The following is a 26,343-nucleotide window of genomic DNA, read 5'->3' as shown; positions in this document are numbered from 1 at the left end:
CATACAAAGTTCAAAAACATAAAAATTTCCAAAAGTGTCCACAATTTTGGCCACCACTGTATCTGCATTCGTTACGTCAGAAATTACATAAGAAGGCCATTCAAGACGTCTTGTCTGTATCGTTATCTGAAATGATTCCTCTTTCACTTGTACGCGACCTTCGCACAAAAAAAAAAAACGAAGTCCGCTTCGAGAATATGACACAACTTTTCCATCTGTATCTTTGTTTCTGATAACATATCAACTTGCTATTATGAATAAATTGTATCATCAAAGGGTTTCATTTCTGATAACATATTAAATTGCTATTATGAATAAACTGTACCAAAGGGTAATATCTGATAAACGCGTAGCTGCAAAAAAGATATTATAATAAATCCTGTCTTCTAAGATAAACGAACGACCCAAATATTTTATCTACAACGTAAATACTCAATTATCATAGGGAAAATTGAAACAAAGTGAAAGAAGAGAACGTAAACTACTTTTAAAAACTCTCTCTAGTCATACACAGTCTACAAGATCAGTAGACAAACACATTTACACAACAGAACAAATTAGCGTTGCCAAATATGAAAAGATGAATTATTAATACCGTGGATTAAAATGAGGAGAATATATTATTCAATGAAATTTTGAAGTGCATTTCCATGCATTACTTCGCAAATTACTTACACAGAATTTCAGTCATTCCATTTTATTTCTTATATCAATAAAATGTGAATTTAAATTATATGTATGCCTTATCCACAAAAGTCCGTACCCGACCTTTATTTCTGAAACCATTCATTTTACACCATGGGCATGTACAGTAGTAAATTGCTCTACAACTGCTTTGAAATGAATCCTGTATGAGCTGGAAAATATTTGTTTGGAATGCGATTCGCATTCGATGAATAGGACCGTGCGTTCTATACTTACTCACCTCTTTCGAGAGAATACTACGTTTGCCCATAAGCAAGGCCACTAAATTCCCAAAGGTCCGCCATGAGCGTAGTATGCCCATTGCTGGTATTCAGTAAACAATCCGCGGTAATAATTTTGAATTTGCAAGCGATTTTTATGTTTATTCACGAAAATTATTTGTAAATTCATTAACAATGAGTTTTAAGTTAATAAGAAGAGTCGAGCGATGAATAAAGTGGATGAAGCTTTTCCCGAAGCTTTTTTGAAAAGTATGATGATGGCATGCGTATCCGGGTGACTCGTTTATTGCATACTGTATGCCGAGAACGCTGGTGAGAACGATAGTCTAAACCAAAGACACTGTTTAATTGGCTGACGTTGCGAAGGGAGCGAAAGATCAGAGATCTTAGAGCATGTTGAGAAAAATTGCTATTGATCTGGGTAGCATAAAGACATCTATGTGCAGTACTTCATTTAAGTACAGTATATATTTCACCTACTACATTTGTATTTTAAGATTAAATACTTTTATAGCAACAACAACAGATATGAACGATTAATTATTTTGCCTTTATTTCTAATTCGAAAAGTTCGTTTAATATACATCCAGTTTGCTATAGGTTATAAGGTATTTCTCCCACCTTCTTGGCGTGCCTTCGTGGTGTAGTGGTTCTGCACGCTGGGCCGGTATTCCAGAGGTCCGTGGTTCGATTCCCGGCGAAGACGTTTGCTAATTTTTCATCCCACCGGCTTTTCCAATTAACCTAATGTCTCTACAAGGTTATAGTACGTCTAAGGATCTGGAATGGATTAATGACGAATACCGAGGTACCACCGTACTTCAATTTACAAAAGTATTTTAGAATTACAAAAGTATTACACCTGTCACGTCTGCGCAGCTTAACAAAGAATCTGCATAAAATGCATTTCAGATAATAATTTAAGGGAAAAGAAAAGGGATGAAATGTCAATACAAAAATACGAATTCCAATTGAATATGCGGAATAACATTAAAATAATTAAGAAAAGACAATGCATCAATAAACTAGCTTTCAGAGTGAAAACTATAGAATATAATAGAAAAAAAGAAAACTTAGCAAAATCGGAAAAAATAAAAAAGGGGGGGGGGACTAGAGCTAAAAAGCTAGGGCTAAATACACGAGGAAATACGGTACATGTCAACTGTTGCTACAATAAAAGCCAGGCAGGTTGACATGGTGTCTATATTATCTACAGGGCCTGATTTTCAAAACCACCCAGATATGCCCTTTCCCGCCAATTCTTTCCAGTGCAGTGTGCGATATACGTAAAGTATTTCGTGAAGCAAGTTACTGCTTTATTTTTAAAGATATTTAAACATAAAACAAATTTCATCTTTCTATCGGGTTTTCCGAAAAATAATGCAGGTTTTTGCAATTTTTTCTCTTTCCTGTACATTTTCAGCAACAAAAATATTTTGAATTACATTGGTTTATATATCACATTGAAGCTCTAATTTCACTCTATATTTCTATAATAATCATTTCGTTCCAAAATTATTTAAAAAAGTATATACCAGGTGTTTTTGTTTAGATGTCAAAACGATGTTCTGCAAATTTACTTTTATCAGTACAAGCTAGGCCACGGCGCAGCACAAACGGCTCGAAATGTCAACGAAGTATGGGACGAAAAAAGTGCTAATGAATCTACAGTTCAAAGGTGGTGCCGAAAGTTTCGTCGTGGAGAATTTGACCTGGAAGATCAAGAACGTCATGGACGCTCTTCAGCTGTCGATGACGATGATTTAAAGACTTAAGTTGAAACAAACCCGTGCACAACTGTTTGAGAACTTGCGAAGGAGCTGGGCGTAAGCAAAACAATGATTTCTGATCACTTGAATCACATGGGAAAGTCAAAAAAGCTCGATAAGTGGGTGCCTCACGAATTGAGCGAAAATTTTAAAAAAATCATCGTTTTGATCTTCGCAACAAAAATGATCCTTTTCTTGATCGAATTATTGCGTGAGATGAAAAGTGGATTCTCTGTAACAACTGGCGACATTCGGCTCAGTGGTTGGACCGCGGTCAGACACCACAACACATTCCAAAGCCAAATTTTCACCAAAAGAAAATTATGGTGACTGTTTGGTGGTCTGCGGCCGGTCTCATCCACCACAGCTTCTTAAATCTGGGCGAAACGATTACAGCAGATAAATACTGTCAGCAAATCAACGAAATGCACCAAAAATTGCAACGCATTTGCTCGGCATTGGCCAACAGAAAGCTGCCAGTTCTTCTCTATGACGATGATAAACTTATATCTTGTTGGCAAAAATGCATTGATTCGGCTGGTGCTTATTTTGATTAATAAAATTGTTTTTGAGTTGAGTTGTGATACTTTAAAGATATAGGTTTAAAACCATTATTTTCCAGACAATCTTCATATACTAGTCCACCAGCGGCAAAGTCGCTAAACACTGATAGTTCGACACCGGTACAATTCCAGGCGAACGGGTTGGCTGCATGGGCGTTTTCGTGGTTTTCCTGATATGTAACGTGGATACGAACCATTTTTCCTTAAAAAATTCTCCGCGAAGATATCTCTCTCGTTAGACATAATGGCCTCGAATCCTTCGCCATAATCAAGTAAACCAAGCCATCTTTCTAGATATTTTCTTTTTATGATTTTCGTTTATTACATATTAAATAAAAACTTTTAAAAATGTATAAGCGTTTAAAATATTTTAAGGTCTTATTCCGCCTTGTCGGAAAAAATATTGGGATAAAGATTGTGCTTTCATTAAGAGATGCCTTCCCAGATGTCTTTGTAACGGAAACTGGCTTATATTACACACAGAAAAAAACCAAAACAAAGCCATGCAGCCAACCTATTCACCAGAATTCGAACTCGGGCTTAACTGTAAATATTCAGCAGTCTTACTCAATCAGCCAGCCACTTGTTGCTTCTACATATTGTACAGTCTAGCACTTATTCTTTCTTATTGAAACAAAATACGTGTTTCCTTTTCAATTGCTCAAAACTTATTCTGACAAATTAAAAAAAATAATAATAGTAACAGAACAGTAAATATGAAAAATATGCAATCGCCTTCGCTGGGAATCGAACCACAGACCTCTGGAATACCGGCCCAGCGTGTAGAACCACTACACCATGAAGGCACGCTAAGAAAGGGGGGAAAATACCTTATAACTTCATTTTAGATTCTCATACATTTTTGCTAGGATTATTGAAAGATTTATTTGATTTTTGTAAAATCAGAGGAAAAAAAATTAACTTCATTTTAGATTCTCAGATATTTATGGTAGGATATAAAGATTTATTTGATTTTTGTAAAATTAAAGGAGAAGATTTAAAAAATCACACCTCAAGTGTTTCAAGGAATGTTCCCTTAAACAGTCAATCATTTTTACATATGCATGACTTGATCAGCAATTATTTTTGTGAATTGCTATGGGTTTCTTAAAATAAATGTTATTAAATACTTAATTTGACGTTATTACCTGTGACTGTCATTGCCGATATATTATAGTGCCTTGCGTCCATAAAAAGTTACCCGAAAGCTTCAGATTAAAAAAAAATTAATGTCTAAAAAATAAAAATACCGAAATATCATTTTCCGTAACTGCAATCTGATCCTCGGGCAAAGACAGTTAAATTTTCCACTTTTAATGGATTTTGGATTATATATCTTACTAAATTTAACAGAAAAAAATACAAAACTGCATATAAATATGCTGTATGTACAATTTTTTTATAATCAATATATAAACCCAACGGCGTTCCCAACATGGCGAGGTAGAGGAAGCTAATATTCTTTTTTTATAATACTTCGCTTTTTGAAAGAATTCGGAAATGGGTTAAAACTATCCTTATATTAATTTACGGAGCCCACCAATATCTGAGTAGTTAAGACCACTGAATACTGGTAGCTTGACCTGGGTTTCAGCTCAGGCAAATGAATTGAGAGCATGGTTGGATTTCGTGGTTTTCATCATGTGTAGAGTGAATACGAGCCAATTTCCTATAGAAAGTTCTCTACGAGGACATCTTACCTAATAGGCAGAGAGCCCTCGCGAACTTTGCCATATCCAAATTCAAATTAAATTACGGGAAACAATGTCCTACGTAATAAACTATTCGCTCAGGATGGCGTCCGTTAAGCAACGCATCAGTGTGTTTTAAAATATGTAGCTATAAAGGTTTGTCATCAGACAGAAAGCAAGGAAATTGGTACTTACGTTTTAACCCTTTTCGGCACGCTACCTTTTAAAGTTGGAGTTTTGATTAAAAAAAAAAAAAAAAAAAAAAAAAAAGGTAGGCAGTCTAATTAGGCCTAGAGGAATACACAAGTAAAATTTTGTGAAGATAGCACTTATCTTTTAATTCTGTGGGTGTGCCCAAAGTGGGCACATTGATTGAATAGAGCTTCTAAAAGAGTGCTGAAACGAGCATTGTTGTCCTAGTAAAAATTTAAAACTAAAATAGAATAAGGAGATTAGCATACAGCCAAAAAAATAACATAGAAATTTCTTTTCAAACAATTCCTTTTATACAATAAAAAAAATCTGGAAGATTTTTTTGAAAACTGGGGGTCTTAAAAAACTAAATATGGCTAAAATATATGGACTTGCTTGTGTTGAGCTGCCATCTACTATAAATAAAGAAGGTTCAGAGTACCTATAGTAACTCATAAATCCTTTTTCATTCAATTTTTCTGTGCGTACAGAAGGGAATTTTTAGGTGTGTCCAGACCGGACACACTGTGCCGCAGAGGGTTAACACAACCACCTTTGTAGAAGTCGCCAAATTTTCAGAATGTGCCAATTTTGGCAACCATGCGCTAGCCATTCTTCCGGCAAACCATGCTTATAACAATCGTTTCAGACAAGCAACGCTGCCATTTCTGTATGCTAACAACTCCGATGTATAACTCCAGTATTACTTAGAAATAGCATATAGCCAGTTCAAGTTTTTCATATTCTAGCTGGTTAGTGTATTGGGGTAATACCTGTTTGATTCTGTAGTGAAGTGTCTGGTGCCCCTATGCACTTTTACCTGTTTACTTACCTGATCGTTGTACTCCAAGTTCAAACGTTTTTATAAACAAATCGCAAGATTTTGTGCTTTAAACTCAGTTTTCTTGTGGAATTTGACCACAATGTAATAATGCAGGAAAATTTTTGCAGGAATACAGAATTTTGAAAGTTTTCTAAAAGGAACAACGAAGAAATGAGCTTCCTAGATAGCCGCTGTTGCCGAGGATAGCTTTAAGTCGAGTCTCCGCAAATCTCTGATGTTTTTTTAAAGCGAAAACAGATCGTTTTATAGAAGCAGATTTTTTTAAGCGAAAAAAGATGTTTACTTCGAGAAAAGAATAATGTAAAAATTATAGAAAGATCTGAAGAAAGTTAAGTGTTTTAGTTTTTTAATGTAGCAAATAATCCTTATTTAATAAGTAAAATTTGTAATTTATATTGCTTAAGTATGTTTTATTTTCATATGCTGATAATGTTTACCGACTTAATGATAAATATCGATAGTTTGGGCCTCTTTCTGATGAAAAGATGAAAACCATCAACCTGCAACCAATGAGTAGCATATACGTTTTCATCTGTAAAAAATCTACATTGGAGGCAAAGTGGTTGCGTTAACATGTAAATACTAGGAAATGTTTACCTCTTCAAAAAGCTCATCCACAGCAGCGATCAGCTTAGGATCTTTTAAATGAGGTTTTATACTGTAATAGCAGTACACGGCCAAAATTCCATTATTGCACAGAACTCTTCGCGCTTCGGGAAAAAATGCATCCATGTCAAACCAGTGAAGACTGGCCCCTGCAGTGATCATTTGAACAGAACCATCTGGGAAGGGCAAAACTTCGGCAGGGCTCGCTCTGGAACGATACGAAAATAAAAATTTAGTTAACTTAGCAACTATACGTCATTATTGAGAAAAACTGCTTCATTATAAAAATGGAGACAACTTCTGAAAACTACAATCAGTCTTCATTAAGATCTCGACACCATTGTCATAGGTTCCGCTATGCAAATAGAATTTTTATTTGTTTCAGTAATTACAGGAACAAAGTAAATCGCAAGTTGCATAGCGGTGGCCTCTTTTGTGAAACACTTGAAACTACTTTGGAGACAGAGCGAAAACTTTTACTTGCAGACCCCAGCGGCCAGTCGAAAAAACCTCTTAATACTGGTAGTTCGACCCGGGCTCAAATCCTAGAGAACAGACTGGCTGCACGAGAATATTCGCCTGTAATATTAATAAGAGGTCTTCCAAGAAGCTTTTCCTTGTCTTAGGAAGACGGCCTTGAGTGCTCTATCCTAATCCCAATAACCCTGTCATCTAGCACGGTAAGTAGGATGGAAGTTTACATTGTTTAACATCGGCACGAGTATCTCAAAATCCTGCATGATTTGTTAAGATGGCCGTTTGAATATGAGTCGGCAAGCTTCCGGTCAGTATTTTAAAATTGCTGATATTTCTCGATAGCGGCGACCCTGCCCTCGCCTAGTATGTAAAATTACAAACAACGGATAACTGGCTTAATTGGCAGGAGCAAGGTTTAATTTCTACAGTTATTCCTAAAAATGCGAGAGCACTTTGAAAGGCAGTCGGGAAAGAGGAGTCAAAATAAATAAAATAATTAATAAAATAGGAAAAATTAACAATTAAAACGATGTAGTAATTAATAATTAAATTAATTAATTAATTCTTAATAAAATCTACTAAAAATAAATATTTATTACATTACTTAATTAATGATGAACAGTGAAATAATAAAATATCGGACATAACCTTATCCGGCTGGAAATACAGTTTCACTTAAAAACTGAAAAATAAGCTTAGGCGGGCTTCATCTGAGTTAAGTCCTGAATATGCGGTATAAATGCACTATTTTACGGGATTATAAAAGCAAAGGCTATTCTTTCTCCAGTATGCCGATGAAAACAGGCAAAACGGTTCAACTAATTGAGAATAGACAGAATGAAAAAAAAAAAAAAAAAAAAAAAAAAGAACAGTATAAGAGTACAGAGAAAATTTTAACGAAGGATGTGTAGGTGTGAAAACAAAAAGAAAAGAATTCAACACTTCCCTCATCATTATCTTCTAACGATGCAATTCTAGCCGTTACGCAAAATGTGATGGGGGAGGGATTTCTCGAATTCGAGAATCGGTTTGTAAGGTTTGGTACAAGTGACAATTTTCAACTGCTGTATTCGTCGAAATTTACATAGTTTTAAAAACCTACATGTGCTCTTTTCCGTGGGAAGCCACTAGCTTCTAATGCGCAAGATAAAGATAATCACTTCTAGTACTTTAGGGAAAGAAAAATTTACCCTCTGTCAAAAACAACTCATTGCATTTCCCGTACAATCAGATTTTAATATGTAGGTTGGGCTAAACTTTCTTATAAAATCTTCACCTCCATCCAAGGATTTGCTTCCCGGGGAAAGAAAGGCAAGCATTCAGAATTAGAAATGATTTTTTTAGCCTTACTTATTATTAAAACAAAATTTTAGAGATCAAAAGAATTTTACGCTCAAATTGTGGTTCAGTTACATAAATGAAGTGTTTGAGCTCTCTTATTTCAGGTTCCAGTGGGCTTAATTCTTAAGTGTACTTCGGTATCGCAAACGTGGGAGGAGCTTCTGCAATGGGCCAATGGACTTCCAGTTGTATTTCAGAATGGTTAATGTCGGATTCCTTTTGAAAATTTTCAGGATGAAATTAGATCAAATATAAGAAACTATGAAAATTTCACTATATGATTGGAAGAATTTGCCAAAAATACAAATACATACCGAATACTGCGAAATAAATGTAAAACTAAAACATAAATAACAACTACCAAAGATTCATTCTCAAAAGCGCCGTAGTATGTACTCAGAGCCACTCCCTCGGTCGTGGTATCTATGTGCACTTAAGAATTATGCTTTCGGTGCGCTCCGGTGAATTTATGTAAAAAATTAAGAATTATAGATTTGAGCTCCGGTGCAATTTGAGCTCTGGCTAGGAATGAGTATTTTACTCATGTCAAAACCTTAGTCTTAATTATTTGCACCGCTTTCGATGAAGACACTTCAAAGTTGTAAACGTTTCAGTTTCATTTTCTTTTTATGCGTGGAAACGAAACTAGTAAACGGTTTGTTGAAGCAACAATAGATTGTGTTAATTTCAGACGCGGTAACAATGAACTGTATTAACTTGCACCACCTTAAATTTCCACTGAAGTTCTCAATTAACATATTCTCTCTTAACTGAGATTTTACTTGGTTGGTTTATTTTTATTATGGCAAAGCACGCGAGGGCTACCTGAGAAGGAAGTGATTTCGGAAAGGACTTCCTAAGGAAACTCAAATTAATCACAGAAATTCGTGCTATGTGTGTGTGTATTTAATTATGGCAAAGCACGCTAGGGCTATCTGCCTGAGGAGAGGGATGCCTTTCGTGGAGGACTTTCTAAGGGAAACTGGCTCGCATACACGTTACACATGGGGAAAACCACGAAAACGCCCATGCAGCCAGCCCGTTCGTAATTCGTGCCATGATAAAGGTCACTTACTCATTTTATGATAAAGGTTACTTCATTCGTTTATAGCTTAGATTCTCGACCCTCAGAATTTTTGCTGCTAGAATTAAGAAATCATTACGATTCTTGGAGTTTGTGTCTGTTAGTGCTTGTCACATTTTTACCATAATGTAACAGTAGCCTCAAAAATCACATTCATGTATTGAGTGCCAAATTTTTTTTAAGGCTCTTGATGGAAAAGCGTGTGAATGAATTGTTGTGCAGGTACTTGTCGATGAAGCAGAGCCTTCCAGTCCGGAAACGCGTGTTTCAGAAGCCGAAAGGCGCAACTAGAAGCTGCAGAGTGTTCATTTACTTTTATTAACCAGTTATTCTATGTTAATTAGCTTTTCCGTTTTTCTCGCTTTCCATTTCCTTGCAGAAAGCTAATTTTACAGTTCGCCCATTTTCAAATAAGGGAGAAAGAAAGAGTATTAAAGGGAAGGTTCCTAGATGGTAGAGTCAGAGCGTTTTCGCCTGCTGAAGGCCACGTTTGCTATTTATTCTTTTGAGAGTAGTTTATCTGCGTGGTTGCGTTATTGTCGTCATTAGGCTTGTCACGCCGACATTAGGTCGGAGCCAACTTACGCGTTTTCTGTCTGTGTAGCCCTTGGAATAACTTACATTTTACAGAGTTAAACCTGAATTCATTATATGTTTGATTTACGCCATAAATGCTGGCTGTTTCTATAAGCACAAGCCTTCTGTTAACCTTTATCTGAGTTAAATAAAAGGGGCTTTTCTTTCCTTCACAGTTTCTGTTGTAATTTCCAAGGCATAGCGATAAGTCGCTTACTTCTTAAGCAGTTCTCATAGTTTATGTTACAAAAGAGGTTGAGACTCTGTAAAGTGACAGAGAAAGGGAAAAAAACTGGTGATAAAACTGGTGTCATTTGTGAATTTAGATTTTGCTTGTCACAAAACTAATTTTTATCACTAGCCGGTTGCGCGCATAGCCGCCTAAAATAGTAATGATAAAAAGAAAAAAGTGTATAATTATTTTAATAAGTCTGTCTAGTGTCATTTCATTAAAATATTTAATATTTATAATCATATTGATTTCATTTGATTTTTATTTAAACCAATCAGATTCAAAGTAGAAAACATATTCTTAGGAACTGCGTTTATTGCTTTTAAACTGATTAATTTGGTAATCGATACATATAAAAGCATTTAATTTTGCCAACATCTACTCCGCTGCAAATAGCTAATTGTTAAAAAAAAAAAAAAAAAAAAAAAAAAAGAGTATTAGCCGTATACATGTGCTTTTCTTGAGGTCGAAAGCCTTCCAAGTCCGTGACTTTGAACTGAAATTGGAGATTATGTTTGATTTTGCAGTCAAAATTGAGCAGTTTTTTGGAAATGCATTTTTGGTTTAATTTTCGATTTTTAAATATAGGCATGTTATTATTCCTTATAAACCAACGAGCATTGGCTTTTTCAGGGTTTTATTTTACAGGATTTGAATTTTATACAGATTTGCTTCTGCAGCATGTCCGCGTATGGGAGAAGCCTAAAGTAAGGTTGGACGGATTATTGTTTTCTGTAACTATTTTATTATGAAGCGAAAGAGTGCTTTGTTTATCAATAACAGACGATTAGATTTGAAAGAAAAGGAAATTATTTTATGCTTTACTGAATCTTAACTAACTGACGCGCGAATGATTAAAGTATTTTGTTTTAGACAGAGGCAATGCATTACTTTTAAGTAGCCGAGTTTGTTGATTAAAATTGAAAAATAAATATTTTACATTTTGCCAAACGGTAACAGTCTGGAGAAAATGAATATAAAATCGGACAAATTCGAAGTTCGGAAATCGGTCATGTTCCGGATGGGAAGACTACATATGTTCAAAATTGCATGTTTCTAGGTGCCGCTGTTTTCAGCAACGCGAGGAACATACATACATATATTCATATTATAGCTTCTTATTAATAAATGTAACAAATATTTAATTTTAATTTTAATTATGCTTCCTAAGGTGGTGCTCTCGACTTGATTTTGACTTCGTTATCAAAGCAGTGTTTTACATTGAAGTCACAAAGTTCAAATCCCTCGCAGTTAGCTACTGCGTCAATATCAAATGTCACTAACCTTTCGTATTATGCAAAAAAAAAAAAAAAAAAAAAACATCATTTAAGTTCTAAATTTTCCTTTTAACAAATTTATTACATTGTTTCTTCATTAACTACGCACTGTGTCTCGCCAGTAGTGACTCAGGAGCCTTAAATAAAACAATTGTGTTTCGCCAGTAATAACACGAGAGTTTTAGGAAGAAGATAACTAGTGATTGCCATACTAACCTATTACGTAGCAATACAAAGTGTTTAAATAAGTATAAACCTAACTTACCAAATCAATCAGTTCAAAGAAGTGAAAGTTCATTAGCAGAAACAAAACAATAATGGTAAAAATTTCTCTTTCTGTACAGATTTTAAAACGCATTTTAAGCCCTTAAAGACCATTAGTTTTTTGTAAAATAATCGCAAAGAAGCTCATCTTCCCTCTCATGGACGTCTTTAGCATGTGCTCTTGAAATTGTTGCTATTAAATGTCTTCGATTTCAGCATAAGCCTATCACAGCCCATTTCGGTAAGTCTTACTTTTTAAGCGAAATTATAATTCTAGTCGGGTTCCAGTATTTTAACTTATTATTTAATTACAGTAAACCCTTGCCGAACCTGAACTTGCGAAACGTACGTCTTGCATATACGAGGTATCTTTTTATCTCCATTTAATTTCTCCAACTCGAGAATTTCAACTATACGCGGCACTCGGCAGAATGTCGGCTGCCTTGCGGTGGTCCTTCTTAACATGTTTGGAAATTCATTCATTAAAGAAGCCATAGCTTAGATTAGAAAAACCTGAGCTTCAAAGTTTTCCTAATTCTCGTTTATGCTTCAGGACATGGCACAATATTGCACCCAAATGTAGAAGTTGTATTCCTTTCATCAAACTCCACTTCCTTAATCCAACCATCAGATCAAGGAACCATAAAAGCATTCAAAGTCTGTTATGTCAGGAAAGTTTACATCTTTGCAAATAAAGACTAAACGAAGGAAAGCACGACACAGTAACGGCATTTTGGAAACAATTCTACGTAACACACTGTACAGATATGATTAAACTCCCATGGGAACAAGTTAATTCATCAACAATGAATGCTTGCAAGAAGATTTTTATCGATTGAAAATGAAGACAAGGAAATCATCTCAACTGCAAAAGTAATAGGCGGCGAAGGATTTTCAGATATGTCAGAAGGAGAAATCAAAGAATTAGTCCAGAATAACTATCGTGATGTGACAGCAGCGATACTAAAGAAGATAAAGAACTTACTCTTACAAGAAGTTAAACAAATTGTTAAAAAGGTATATGAACTGCCAGATTTTGTAGTGGAGATTAACTCAAATGGAAGAAAGAGGAGCTATATCATGACAAATATTACAAAAATTTGCACTACTTATTGCGGAGCATTTAATAACTTGCATCAATAACTGTGAAATCTAACAAACAAAAATCACTAGCTATTAAAAAAAATTAATTGCATCATGTACCTACTTGTTAAGTAATAATAATAAAAAAACTTTCAATTAACATGTTTCATTTTTTTCTTTTAATTACAATAATATTTATATTTTTATAAATTATACATACTTTCATCTTAATCTGACATGTTTTTTCCATAGAAAGTTAACTTTGCGGAATGCGATTTTGTCGTACGCCCAATATGCTAATAACGCAACCCCCGTGTTCGGCAAGGGTTTACTGTAATTTCAATTAACTTAATTTGGTGATTTTTATTTATCTTTATGCATTTTGTTTATTTAATTATTATTGTATTCATTTATTGTTGTTCCCCCTATTCTGACGGCGTTCCACAGTACTCTGGCCCTAATTTTAGAAATTAAGCCCCGCTACCAACAACTCTGTACCGCAAGCACATCTTGTCCATTTTTTACGCAATCTAAAAAATTTTAAAAAAATCACTTTCTCAGAGCTAATTCAGAGACACGGCATGGAAACGCAGCTATAAAAAAACCGTTCTGATAATGCAGCATTTTGATCAAGATGTAATTAAACTCAATTAATGGATGCTAAATTATCAGTGAAAGACAAAGGTTGAGAACGGCCAGTGTATTAATTTGAACAATAGGCCAGGATTTTGTTTCTGTCTCATGATGGAAAGTTTTATTGAATTCTCGTCTCCTGTTTTATAGGGAGAAAAGCATTTTCATACTCCTATAGCTATGTCATCTTTGACAGGAGTGACTATAAACACAGTTGACCAATTATCCGTCCTTTCGATACGTGAAAAAAAATTCTTTATCTATTGCGTCAGACCCGAAGACAGAAAAAGAAACCAAAAAGTCAATCCAGAAAAAAAAAAGCTACATGTGTAGATGATATGTCTTTTGGGAAGCATAAAATCTAGACCCTACTGAAGACGAAAATAGCGAATTCTCGCTATGTCTTGAGAAAAACAAATGACTGCCGACGAAGGTTATAACAACCTTTTTATTTTACTACACTGAACAGAAAATGCACTTACTCGGTGCTCAAAAATTAAGCACCACTTGTGGCTAATTAAACACAAAAATAGTATGTACAATCACAATGAATTAAATCTTAGCTACACCACTGGCTCCTCTTCAAACTAGGCCCACCAGCGGCCGAGCGGTAAAGTCGCTGAACACTCATAGTTCGGTCCGAGGTTCGAATCCCGCGAACGGGCTGGCTGCATGGGTGTTTTCATGGTTTTCCCCATATGTAACGTGTACACGAGTCAGTTTCTCTTAGAAAGTCCTCCACGAAGGCATCCCTTCCCTTAGGCAGATAGCCCTCGAGGCTTTGCCGTAATTAAATAACCTAACCTATTCAAACCAAACATCAATATACGAGGTGTGACACACACACACACCAAAAAAAAAAAAAAAAAAAAAAAAAAGACTGTGTAGCTTGAAAACAGGGTGAAGTTGGCAACAGCTGTTTTGGTGACATCATGCTACACACCTCCTCTATCCATGCGGGGAGTTTCGACTTAACCGTTCACGCCAGTGAGAAGTATTGCGTCATTGAATGAACACGTGCAACTGCATTCTGTTGGAAAAATGTCTAATACAAAAACCGAACAGCGAATCAAGTTTCTTGTGAAATTTAAGAAAGCAGCCACGGAGGTTTTCGTTTACTTAATTATGGCAAAGCACACTAGGGGTATCTGCCTAAGAGGAGGGATGCCTTTCGTGGAGGACTTTCTAAGGGAAACTGGCTCGTATACACGTTACACATGGGGAAAACCACAAAAACGCCCATGCAGCCAGTCTGTTCGCGGGATTTGAACCTCGGACCGAAATACCAGCGTTCAGCGACCGGCCACGGAGGAAACATTTCAAATGTTAACTGAGGCTTATGGAGATGAAACTTTGTCTCATACAAGTGTGTTTGAATGGCATAAGCGGTTTTTCGGAGGGGGAAGGGACGATGTAGAAGATGATAAACGTGGGGCGCCCAGTATGTTCATCATGATTGAATGGGTTCCCAGTGAGATTGTTAATCAATACTACTACACTGAAGTATCAAAAAGACTTCGTGAAACAATTAGGAGAAAAGGCCACAGTTGTGGAGTGATGGATGGCTGTTACACCAGGACTATGGCTACAGGCTCACACGGCCCTCTCTGTTAAGCAGTTTCTGACAAAAAAAAAAAAAAAACATTATTGTGATCCTCCTTATTCATCTGATTTGGCTTCATGCGACACTTTTTTATTATTTCCGAAAATTAAATCTTACTTAAAGGGAACTCATTTTACAACAGCTGAAGAGGTTCAGGCAAAAACAAAGAATCTCCTGAAGGTCCTTCCTAAAACCTCGTTCCAGAACTGTTACCAGCAATGGCAGCACCGAATACAGAAGTGTGGGAATGCTGAAGGGAACTACTTTGAAGGTGATAATGTCACGGAGAACTGATTCTGTAAGTACAATGAGTTATTGAACCAATCTCGTTTTTTTTTTTTTTTTTTTTTTTTTTTTTTTTTTTTTTTTGTGTGTCCCACATTGTAAATTAAAGTAAGTGGTAGCACCAAATATTCAGCTACATAGCTATTTCCAAACCATGCGGCATAAATTCGTAACTGACTCTTCTACCCCGAACTCTTAAATTCTGCTACTTAAATACTATTTCGGAACTCATTTAAATTTGCATTCTGGCAGGAAACTAAAATTAGAAGGGAAATGAAAGTTTCTCAAAATAAAAAATATTTGATTACTATAACATAAGATCTTTACACACTCACTTGTAAGTCACATTGGCAAGAGCTCGAGTGGCTTCAGCTTCTTTTATCTGAGCTTCGCTTGAATCCATTCCATAAACATGCTTGAAAAAGGAAGCCAAGATGGTGGTGCTTTGCCCTGAGCCACAGCCCACGTCCACAGCTGTATCCAAAGGCCCATCGTACTATAAGAAATAGCAGTTAGTTATTAGACACATAACATAAATTAAGAAGTATGTCAGAATAAATATAAAAATAAAAAAATAACAAATATTTTAGTAACATGTTCTTTAAATTCGTAAAGATATTGCATGCCTGTACGTAGTAGAGATGGTATATTATTGTAACTTCCCTGACCTTTTGTCCGTATCATACTTATGTTAAATTAACAATAATATGTCTACATATTTAATTAATTGTAAAGTAATCGTGTTTTTTTATGTATATGAGTCGCAACTGCAGATATAGCAACAAAATTAAATAGGGTCAGTATTATTGCTGTATCTGCGGATGTTTCAAGCAGATTGCTTATAAAATATGCACTGATCCTAATTTCAAATATTTGTTCCATACTTGGGAATTAAAGTCAGACTAACAAAACATGATGACTTAGCCAGACACAACAGATATTCAAATTCAGAAAACATTACTAAAACTTTGAAAATATTTAATAAAGAAAATAAAACCCTGCCTATTTTGCAAATACAACAAACGCAAATTTGGAGGCATGAAAAGGTAAGGCCTAATGACAGAAAAATTACAATATGAAATGAGCAAAAAGTTGTGCTACATTATTTAGATATGGCAAAGTCTACTAATTCGTATTCCTGTTACACATGGATGAAACCACAAAAGTATCTATGCAGCCAGAAAATCAGCAAAAAAACGTGCCACCTTTCGTTAAAGCCAATTTTATTAAAGCCAAATTTGATTTGCAAAATTCAACAGGCATTAAGTCCTGATACCCTAAGTTAAAAAAAAAAAAAAAAAAAACCACCACACTAAATGGTATGGCTCTGAAGTAAAAGCATTGAAAACTTTCAGAAACTGGGTACAACAGTACTCATATTCTTAGAACTACACATTTTTCTCTTTCGTAACTCGGCTCATCAGCGCCAAGCGGAAAAGTCGCTATAACACTGGTAGTTCACACCGAAGTCCGAATCCTGCGAAATGGCTGGCTGCATGGGTGTTTTCGAGCTTTTCTCTATATGTCACGTGTATACGAGTCCTCCACGAAGGCATAAATTTCCTTAGGCAGATAGCTCTCGAGTCCTTTGCCATAGTCAAATAAACCAAACCAAACTTTTGTAGATCATTCAAACATTGTACCAACTAAAAAGCTTAGCAATTTCCGCACGGTTACAATCAGAATTATTTTTGCAATCAGTGTCTACAAATCCTCTTTCCTTAATGTGTATAAATCCGGAAAAAATTCAAAGTTAAGGTACCAAGAGAGTGATATTAATGGATCTGATCTTTTCATTGAGCTAGATATAGCCAAACAACTGTTTCTTGAAGATATAAAGCTTCCAATAGAAGATGCTGGGTTCATAAACACTAATAAGTTACGAGACACCAAGCCAAATCTGTAAGCTGCATTAAGAATAATGTTTTAAATGCCTATTACTGTGCACGCTGGCGAGAGAAGCTTTAGTAAACTAAAGCTTTAAAAAACATACTTTCGGTTATCCATGTCTCAATTTATTTCTTTAGAATTAATTTAATTCTTTAGAAATTTTGTCGATAGAGAGAGAATAAATGTATAAAATGCTACGAAAAGATTTGCCGATTTAAAGGGTAGAAAAAAATTGTTTTAACAAGACTAATTTTTCATACTGTGCAAATACTGTTTGAGGAAAACAATATTGTTCATTGTATGTTAAAAGACAACCAAGATAATAAACTCCATTCCTATATTTTTAGTATTTTTTCCTTATGAAATTTTTTTTATTTAAATCCCTTATTTTATTAATACAGATTAACAGGCAGATGAAATTTTAAACAAAAATTAAATATCTTGGCTTTGTCGAAGTACAAGACACTGGCGCATGAAACACAAAAATATTTTATATCGGCCGTAAATATTTATTACATTTCTTTTAAATAGCGAAATTTGCCGATTAAATTGGAAAGAAAAATACCTTACGCTTTGCAGACTGCAAAATACTTTTTTTTTTTAAATGATCGAGTTTTCTGATTAACTTTAAAATATAAATATGTTACACTACATTACATTTAAATTGCTGTGTTTATTAATCAAAATTTCATTAAGTTCACATAAAACATAAAAAAATTCAAAATTGGGGCTTCGAGGTGCCGATGTTCCGGTGGATTACTCTGTGCGTTCAAATTTTCTGGCTCAAAGTGCCGCCTTTTTTACATAATGGGAGCAACAAACATACATATTTAAAAATAGAAATGAGTGAATTTGGATAGAGTTGAAAGCTAGAATATTTTACGGAAAAAAATAAGGCATAGTGTATCATCGTATAAAAAAGGATACGCATCTATTCACTAAAAATAATTTTTATGATATAAAATTAATTTAATATCGTAAAATACTTTTTTCAAATAATTCGTAGATGTCTGTATAGATATTTGCATAATTGCTGAATGATGTTTATCAACGCAAAAAGTAAATATGGAAATTTGTTTTTCATAATAACATACCTTTTCCTTCAAATAAAATATAAATTTTTCAGCAAGTGCCACGGGAGTATCCTTCCTGTAAACGCTGTATATTTTCGCGTGCTCTTTTCCCGCAAACTGCTTGTCTGCCATTTTCTAAACTAAATAAAAATACACACACATACTGTTGTCACATATTACGAAGTATTACGGGAAATATTAAAGAAAAGAATAAATAAATGCATTTGATGAAAAATATTTCGAATTTTCAATTTGGCAACATTGTTCAGCCATGCGCATAAAAACGAACAAAGCTAGTAAGAGATTGGTTATTCTATATATAAAATGGTGCGAAGTTAGACAAATTTCGAGCATAAGACCTTGGCAAAATTTTTGAGATACACAAAGGATGAGATTTAAGATTTTATACGAAACTTATTTATGTTTCATTTATACTTTATTAACGTAGCTTAAAGGCAATCTTATAGAAAAGTTTTAATAGTAAAGGTTTGCATTTACATATCGTGTCCATAAAAGACCTGGCCTAAATTTTTGTAACTGTTTGTCATACACAAATACAATTACCAAAATATTTAAATTGCACTCGTTACAAAAAATAAAACACAAAAAGTTTTACTTCTGTTTGACGAAAATTGCCCAAAAAATTTTAATTTCAAAATTGCAATTTCTGACACTATTTTCGTTTGCATATTAAAAGATTAGTTAATACAAGGTAACCAAAAAAATTTATGCCGTTTCTGATATGACGTTGGAAGAGTGAATTCCAACATAAAAATAGTCGCCAAACCTGGCAATGAAGTGGTTAGGATGGGAGTCCAAGCATTGATCAATAATATAAAAGAGCGTTGCATCGGTACTTCAAACATGTCAAGACTTTCCCACGTAATATTATGGATATCTGTAAATATGCTTATGTGCACTTAGCAGCGAAGAACCAAATCATGCAGCAACTGCCAGAGCCTGCATGCACTTGGGTGACCACACACGTGATCAGGGATTTATTTTCTGATTCGCTTCATATGCACATTTCTGAACTTACACTCCTGTAGTTCTTCTAATGTATGTTTTTGAATCTTATCTCATCATTATTTTGTATTTTTTATCTTGTATTTTGTAGATCATCATTGATTTTCAGTATGACGAACTTAATATCTCTCAACCAACCAGATGAATTCTTTGGATCACGTGACAACTGCTCACACCAATGTTGTACTCCGGGTCACAGCTCCAGTATTCATTTCAACTGCAGCGCCTATGACAACTAAATCATGACAGCCGGAAAAAACACGCGAAACGCATGTTACTCGCAGCATAAGTGGAACTAGAAACTTCAAACATAACTCACACGGCGACTGATTGAAATGGACGCGTCAAAGGTGCTCGTTCGAAGTTGTTTCCTGTATGATTTTAAAGTAGGCCTGTCAGCAGCAGATTCAAATCGCCGAATATGCCAAGGCCTTTGGGAATGATGTCGTTAATGAACGAAACGCTAGGCAATGGTTCCAGAAGTTCAGGTCAGGGGATATGTCTCTTAGTGATGCACCACGTAGAGGTAGGCCACAAGCGCTGGACGATGAGACCCTGAGAGCAGCCACAGAGAGCGACAGTAGCCAAACATGTGGTGAGCTTGCTGCATACTTCCAGGTATCTGATGAAACGATCAGATTCCATTTGCATCGGATAGGAAAGGCATACAAGCTGAGCAAATGGGTACCCCAACTCACTGTCCGATGCAAACAAGCAACAGCGTGACGCTGCCTGTTTGTCATTGCTTACTCGACGCCGCAATGCATCCATATTTGATAGAGTACTTACCAGCGATGAAAGGTGAGTCCAGAGTGACACACCCAGGCGTTCCAGACATTGGATGTCACAACAGACCCCGTGCCTCACACTGTTAGACCTTCTCTCCACCCACGCAAAATCATGCTCTGTATCTAGTAGACTTAGTCGTCAAGGGATGCACTATAAGCTCCTGCCAATGGGCCAATTCATCACAGCAGGCCTGTACTCGCAGCAGTTCATCAGACACTGATGCATAAAGAGCCAGCATTGGTCAATTGTAAGGGTGTATTCCTCCTCCTTGACAATGCGAGGCCGCATGTGGCTCTGGAGGCAAGGGACACCATCCAACGACTAGGCTGGGAGATACTACCCATCCACCATACTCCCCAGACCTCGCGCCAGGTCATATATATATGTGTGTGTGTGTGTGTGTGCGTGCGTGTACTAAAACGAAATTTAGAAGTAACTGATGTAAGAACACTGATACATAAAAACACAGAAATACTGATAGCACAGAACGTAGTTTCATATTGAAAAGGAAGAATTCTGAAAAGGAAGAATGCCAAAATGTTGTATCCGTTATGAATAGGAAACTTGACAACCAAGTAGGATTAAATATTCATTTCTACTTCATTTCTGGCCACAATTCACTTGGCACTCTAATCGTGCCTATTACCAGAATATTTACATTTTAGATACTATTGTGGCAGGAACAAAGCACAGAGAAATAGCGTCTTTATAAGAAGAAAGGCAGAAGCTAAGATGCGCAGTTATTCAGAATGGAGGTTCATCAAGAGGAGGTTTTGGTTTATAGGTCAGAAAGGTTTCAGTTCTCGAAAATTTGAGTTCAGGTTGCGAATTAGCTACGGTATTAGCGTTACGCTAGCCATGCAAAATGGATTGATCTAGAAATGACGCAGTCCGCAGAGTTATTCTGATTTTCCGATTTTTAAAATAGAGAGGGGGAAATTAAGGGCTATTGTTAATTTATAATTTTGATGTACGTATTTTTAACTTACATATATTTATTTATAAATATAAGTTAGAAAACACGTAAATCAAAATTTATATTCATCAGTATTTTTCCCATTAATCTGCACAGTAATGTTCCTTACTTTATCTCTTAACATAAGAAACCTTTTCTTAGCATAAAAAAACCTTTGATATTTTTAGTTACGTTACAAATACAAACATTTCGTTCTTCATTTATGTACGACACTGAATATGATACACGATTTTCATGCTGAATATCTCTGTCAATTCTGTCATATGGGAGTCCTTTCGCATTTTATTTTTTATAACAAGGTGTGTATATATATATATATAACAAAACTGTCCTAAATATAAGTATAGGAAAGATACAATAACACGCCGAATAAATACTAATTCAGAAGTCAAACAACAAAATTCAGCGTTATATTTACAAAAATTTCGCAGGACTAGTTTCGATGGTTTTACCGAACCACCATCTTCAGCTGCAAAACCGCAAATGAACAAGATAGGAAATAATGATTAGATCAAATAAGAAAGCCTGGACAAGAATAAGCAAGTGGCGCCATCTGTTGGTGAAACCAGAACTAAAACATAATTTCTTTAAAGGCCGAAGGCAAATTTGGATTGGAATTAGGATCGTTAACTAGAACAGAAAGATTTTTATGAATGTGAAATGCCTCTAGAAAATCCAGTTCTCCAATGGAAGAAGTTTTTTGAATAATTTTGGCAGCAGAAAAATTGAAAGCGTGATTTTCGGACCAACAATGTTGAGCAACAGAAGACTTCTGTGTTTCCTATTTTCTAACATATGCCTCACGTTCCTTGACGCGAAATTTTAAGGCTCTCTTAGTTTGGCCAATGTAAATTAAATGTAAATAAATGTAAATTAAATCATTTCAGTGAGGGATGTTTCTGCTGTTTTGTGTGTGCTTTATTATTGCTTAGTTAATTTAGTTTGATTTTCTGCATTGTTTATCATGCCTTCATCCGTTAACCGTTTCACTAAATTACGCCTGAAACGGCAAAAATTCCTGAATCATCTTGACTTTTTACTTAAATGTAAATGTAAAAAATTGATCCCCAATTTTATTCAAATCAAATCTAATCATAAACTTTCGAGTCGCGTTTCAAGAATTCTGTTAAATTGCAAGCTTGCCTTACTTCGGTCCGTCATAAGGGATACACGTCAACAATTGTCCAAAATTGAACATGAACTCTATAAGCTTCATTTGGAACTCGCTAAATCACATCCAAAATTCACTGGCCTGGAACAAAAGTCTTGGTCTAGAACGGAGAATGCAGTTAACCGTCATAAAAACACCCTTGCAGTTAAATTCGAAAAACTTCTTTTACAGTCTTCCAGTTCAAGTAGTTCAAAAAATCTTCCCATTATAAACATCAAACCAATAGTTAATATTTCTAATGTTAGTCTTTCAGAAGAACAAGAGAGAATTCTAAAATATAATTTTAACTTCTCACAAACCTGTAAACCCTCGATTCCAAAGATTTTGACTCCTATCGAAAAAGCTTTCAAGTTCAGTAAAGTTTCAGATTCACAAAAAGAAATGATTAGGCATCTTATCGCTCATAATGTGAAATTCAATAATAAACCTTTTAAACCAAACCTAACTGCGAGAGAAAGAGCTACAATGCGCGAAATTCATTCTAACCCGGATATTATCATTTCAAAGGCCGACATAGGTGGCCAGATAGTCGTCATGGATAAGAACACTTACATCGATGGTGTCAATAAACTCTTAAACAAAGGACCATATAATCCGATCCCTAAAGATCCTTCACCTTCGGACTTGTCAAAAATAAAAACTGCGATCAAATCTTCGCAAATCATTTCAAGCAACTTAAAACATTTGCTTATCCCATCTGTTGCGAATTGTGCCAGATTATATGCTCTTCCCAAAATTCATAAAAGTGGTATTCCTTTCCGCCCTATCGTATCAAATTTAGGTACTGCCTCGTATCCATTAGCTAAATATTTAGATCCTAGATTTTCAACTCTATTAGACAATAACATTTACACCATAAAAAATTCAATAGAGTTTGTAAAAAAAGTTAAAAACGTTTCTCCTAGTAATTTACTCATGGTTTCTTTTGATGCAAAGTCATTATTCACCAATGTCCCAGTGGAGGGTGCATTAAGATGTCTAGAAACCATCGCGAATTTCATTTCTCTTGCATCGAAATTGATGAGCTAATTTCTCTCACTCAATTCTGTTTGAAACAAACACATTTTGTTTTCCAAATATTACAAGCAATCTGAGGGATTAGCCATGGGAAACCCCCTCAGTCCCATCCTGGCTGGTATCTACATGCATTATTATGAATCAAAATTGTTTGAAACTTTAAACTTCCCGGCATGGTTCCGCTACGTAGACGATACTTTTACCCTGTTTGAAGGTAATACATATGATTTTAATAAAGTTCTTTCAACAATGAATTCTATTGATCCTGCTATTCAGTTCACTTTTGAACTTGAGACTTGCAATTCTCTTCCGTTTCTCGACATTCTGGTCACACGTAACACATCCAACTTCAGTACTACGGTTTACCGTAAACCTTCATCGGTTTGCCTTCCACCACACTTTAAATCATGTCATCCGACTAAACAAAAGTTAGCTTCATTTTATTCCTATGTTTTCCGTGCTCTTCAAGTTTGCTCCTTCAAACTAGCCCTTGATGAAGAACTAAATTATTTAAAAGCAATAGCTATTGACAGGGGCTTTTCACCCAACATTATTAATCAAGCAGTTAAAAAATTCTCATCTCAACACACTAAAAGGCACACTCTTGTTTTAGGAGATTATAAAAATTCTGTTGTCATTCCCTTCTTTCCATCAATTAGCAATAAAGTTGCACATATTTTGCAGAAATTTAACTTTCGGGTTGTTTATTCCCCCATCAATAAAATTCCGAGTTCCATACTCAAGGACCCCATTCCGGATATGAATTCCTGGGGTATTTATAGGATTCCTTGCCAGTGTGGTTTAATTTACATTGGCCAAACTAAGAGAGCCTTAAAATTTCGCGTCAAGGAACATGAGGCATGTGTTAGAAAAAAGAAAACACAGAAGTGTTCTGTTGCTCAACATTGTTGGTCCGAAAATCACACTTTCCATTTTTCTGCTGCCAAAATTATTCAAAAAAACTTCTTCCATTGGAGAACTGGATTTTCTAGAGGCATTTCACATTCATAAAAATCTTTCTGTTCTAGTTAACGATCCTAATTCCAATCCAAATTTGCCTTCGGCCTTTAAAGAAATTATGTTTTAGTTCTGGTTTCACCAACAGACGGCGCCACTTGCTTATTCTTGTCCAGGCTTTCTTATTTGATCTAATCATTATTTCCTATCTTGTTCATTTGCGGTTTTGCAGCTGAAGATGGTGGTTCGGTAAAACCATCGAAACTAGTCCTGCGAAATTTTTGTAAATATAACGCTGGATTTTGTTGTTTGACTTCTGAATTAATAAGTATAGGAACTTATAAACGTATAAAAAGCTAGATTTCGCAGTTTCAACAAGAGTGAAATTTTACTTTAAAAAATGCCAAAACATAGGTATCTGAGTCAATTAAAACATTTTTGTTAACTGGAAGTATATATCTACAACCTATGGTTGCTAAAACAATGGCCGGGTAAGAACACTTTAAACCATTAGAAATTAGAGATAGCATTATCTCCAGCCCCCACTTCCTAATTTGTAAACCATACTCAAAACTACTAACTTAAGTTAAGGAATGCCTTCACGAAAGCCTTTCCCAGGAAAAACTGGCTCGTATTCACGTTACGTATGGGTAAAATACCACCATTCCTGATCTTATGTGATCTTATTCTGATCCAATTCATGTGCGAATCTAATGATTCCTAACCTTCTTCGGTTGGCAATGCACTTAATTAAACACCCCGAATGATCAGTGGCGTTTCAGGTGCTACTTTTTCATATGAAACATAATTTTATAGACGTTAGTCATGTGAAACTTCAGCGCAGGTGAAGAATAATGAGATACTGAATTTTCATTATTCTTCTAGGAGTATTAAAAAAAATCACCAGACGATTTCAGCTTGTTATATCCTTTTTATTCCTTCAAAGAATTTGTTTGTAAATTATGAATATCAATTTCACTATGGTCACGGTGGCATCATGTTAAGAGAAAAGTATTTCAGAGTTTTATTTCCATTATTGCTAAGGAAAACGAAACAGGAATAAGGAAAGGCGGTAGCTTTGAATTTCTAGAGTTTATTTTAAAATGCAATCTTCAGAACAAAATTTCAAATATTCTAATACTACTAGAAACTTTTCTTAGAAATGCTGTAAATGTTACTCCTTGTAAGAAGAGTTTTCTAAATAAAAGTTATTTAAAATGTACGTAAAAACTACAAATTTTTATTTGCATTTAAAGAAATCTTTGTGCACTATCTACATAATAGCAGATCGAGAAATCAAGTAGACCACTAAACTGTCATCGAAACGTTTTTGCGAAGAAAAAAGCAAGCAGAATAATAATATGATTTTAAAACTCTGGAATTAGTTTTTCTTTAGAAATAAACATAGAGCTGTAATTTATTTCACTATATGTCATTTTGATACTTTTTAAAATTGTTTGCTTGCATATCAAGAAGGACGGCAAATTTAGATACCACTTCTGGCGGCATTTTCGGAGACCGCCCCGGACGGCAAATGCTCTAGTTATGATACTACCAATAATAAGCAGAATGATTTAGATTTAAAATTATTATTATACTAACACCCACTCATAGTTAATAAAATAAATCTATGCTTGGAAGCTTGGAATGTCAAGACTAAACTAAAAGTGATCCATATGCAACTGACTAAAACCAGATTCCTAAGCAATCTATTCTCATACCAATCTGTCCGATACCTATAAAAACTGCTATTAGATTATAATTCCGTTTTGCCGAGAAGTATACGAATGATTCTCAAGAAGTGCACAACAAAAAAACCCTAAAACGCCTTTATATCAATGCCCGTCATGAAATGCGCACACGTTTGAGGAAAATGACCCACCAGCGAACAGGCGGTAAGGCAGCTGAACACCGGTAGTTCGTATCCCAGCGAGTCTCAGCAATGGCCAAATGGTTAAAAAGTCCTGAATACTATTAGTTTGTTTTGGGTCCAGCCCA

The 26,343-nt window shown here is 35.2% G+C and overlaps 1 protein-coding gene across 2 annotated transcripts in view; it reads right to left on the bottom strand.

Annotated features, from left to right (window-relative positions):
* Positions 1-26,343, bottom strand: part of LOC118197135 (putative methyltransferase DDB_G0268948) — a 49,527-nt gene that overhangs the window by 10,731 nt on the left and 12,453 nt on the right. For both annotated transcript variants that reach the window (XM_035368638.2, XM_085815109.1), the window contains exons 2-4: positions 18,431-18,549; positions 15,782-15,942; positions 6,583-6,799 (exon numbers count right to left, since the gene is read on the bottom strand). In XM_035368638.2, the coding sequence (XP_035224529.2) occupies positions 6,583-6,799; positions 15,782-15,942; positions 18,431-18,541 (489 nt within the window). In that variant the 5' untranslated portion in view covers positions 18,542-18,549. The remainder of the gene's footprint in view (positions 1-6,582; positions 6,800-15,781; positions 15,943-18,430; positions 18,550-26,343) is intronic.

The sequence above is a fragment of the Stegodyphus dumicola genome, chromosome 4 (assembly GCF_044657685.1).
Source record: "Stegodyphus dumicola isolate Sdum_Otavi_A_Nest chromosome 4, ASM4465768v1".
Classification (NCBI taxonomy): domain Eukaryota; kingdom Metazoa; phylum Arthropoda; class Arachnida; order Araneae; family Eresidae; genus Stegodyphus; species Stegodyphus dumicola.
The sequence above is the reverse complement of the archived record's forward strand: the minus strand, read 5'-3'. Positions and strand labels throughout refer to the sequence as shown.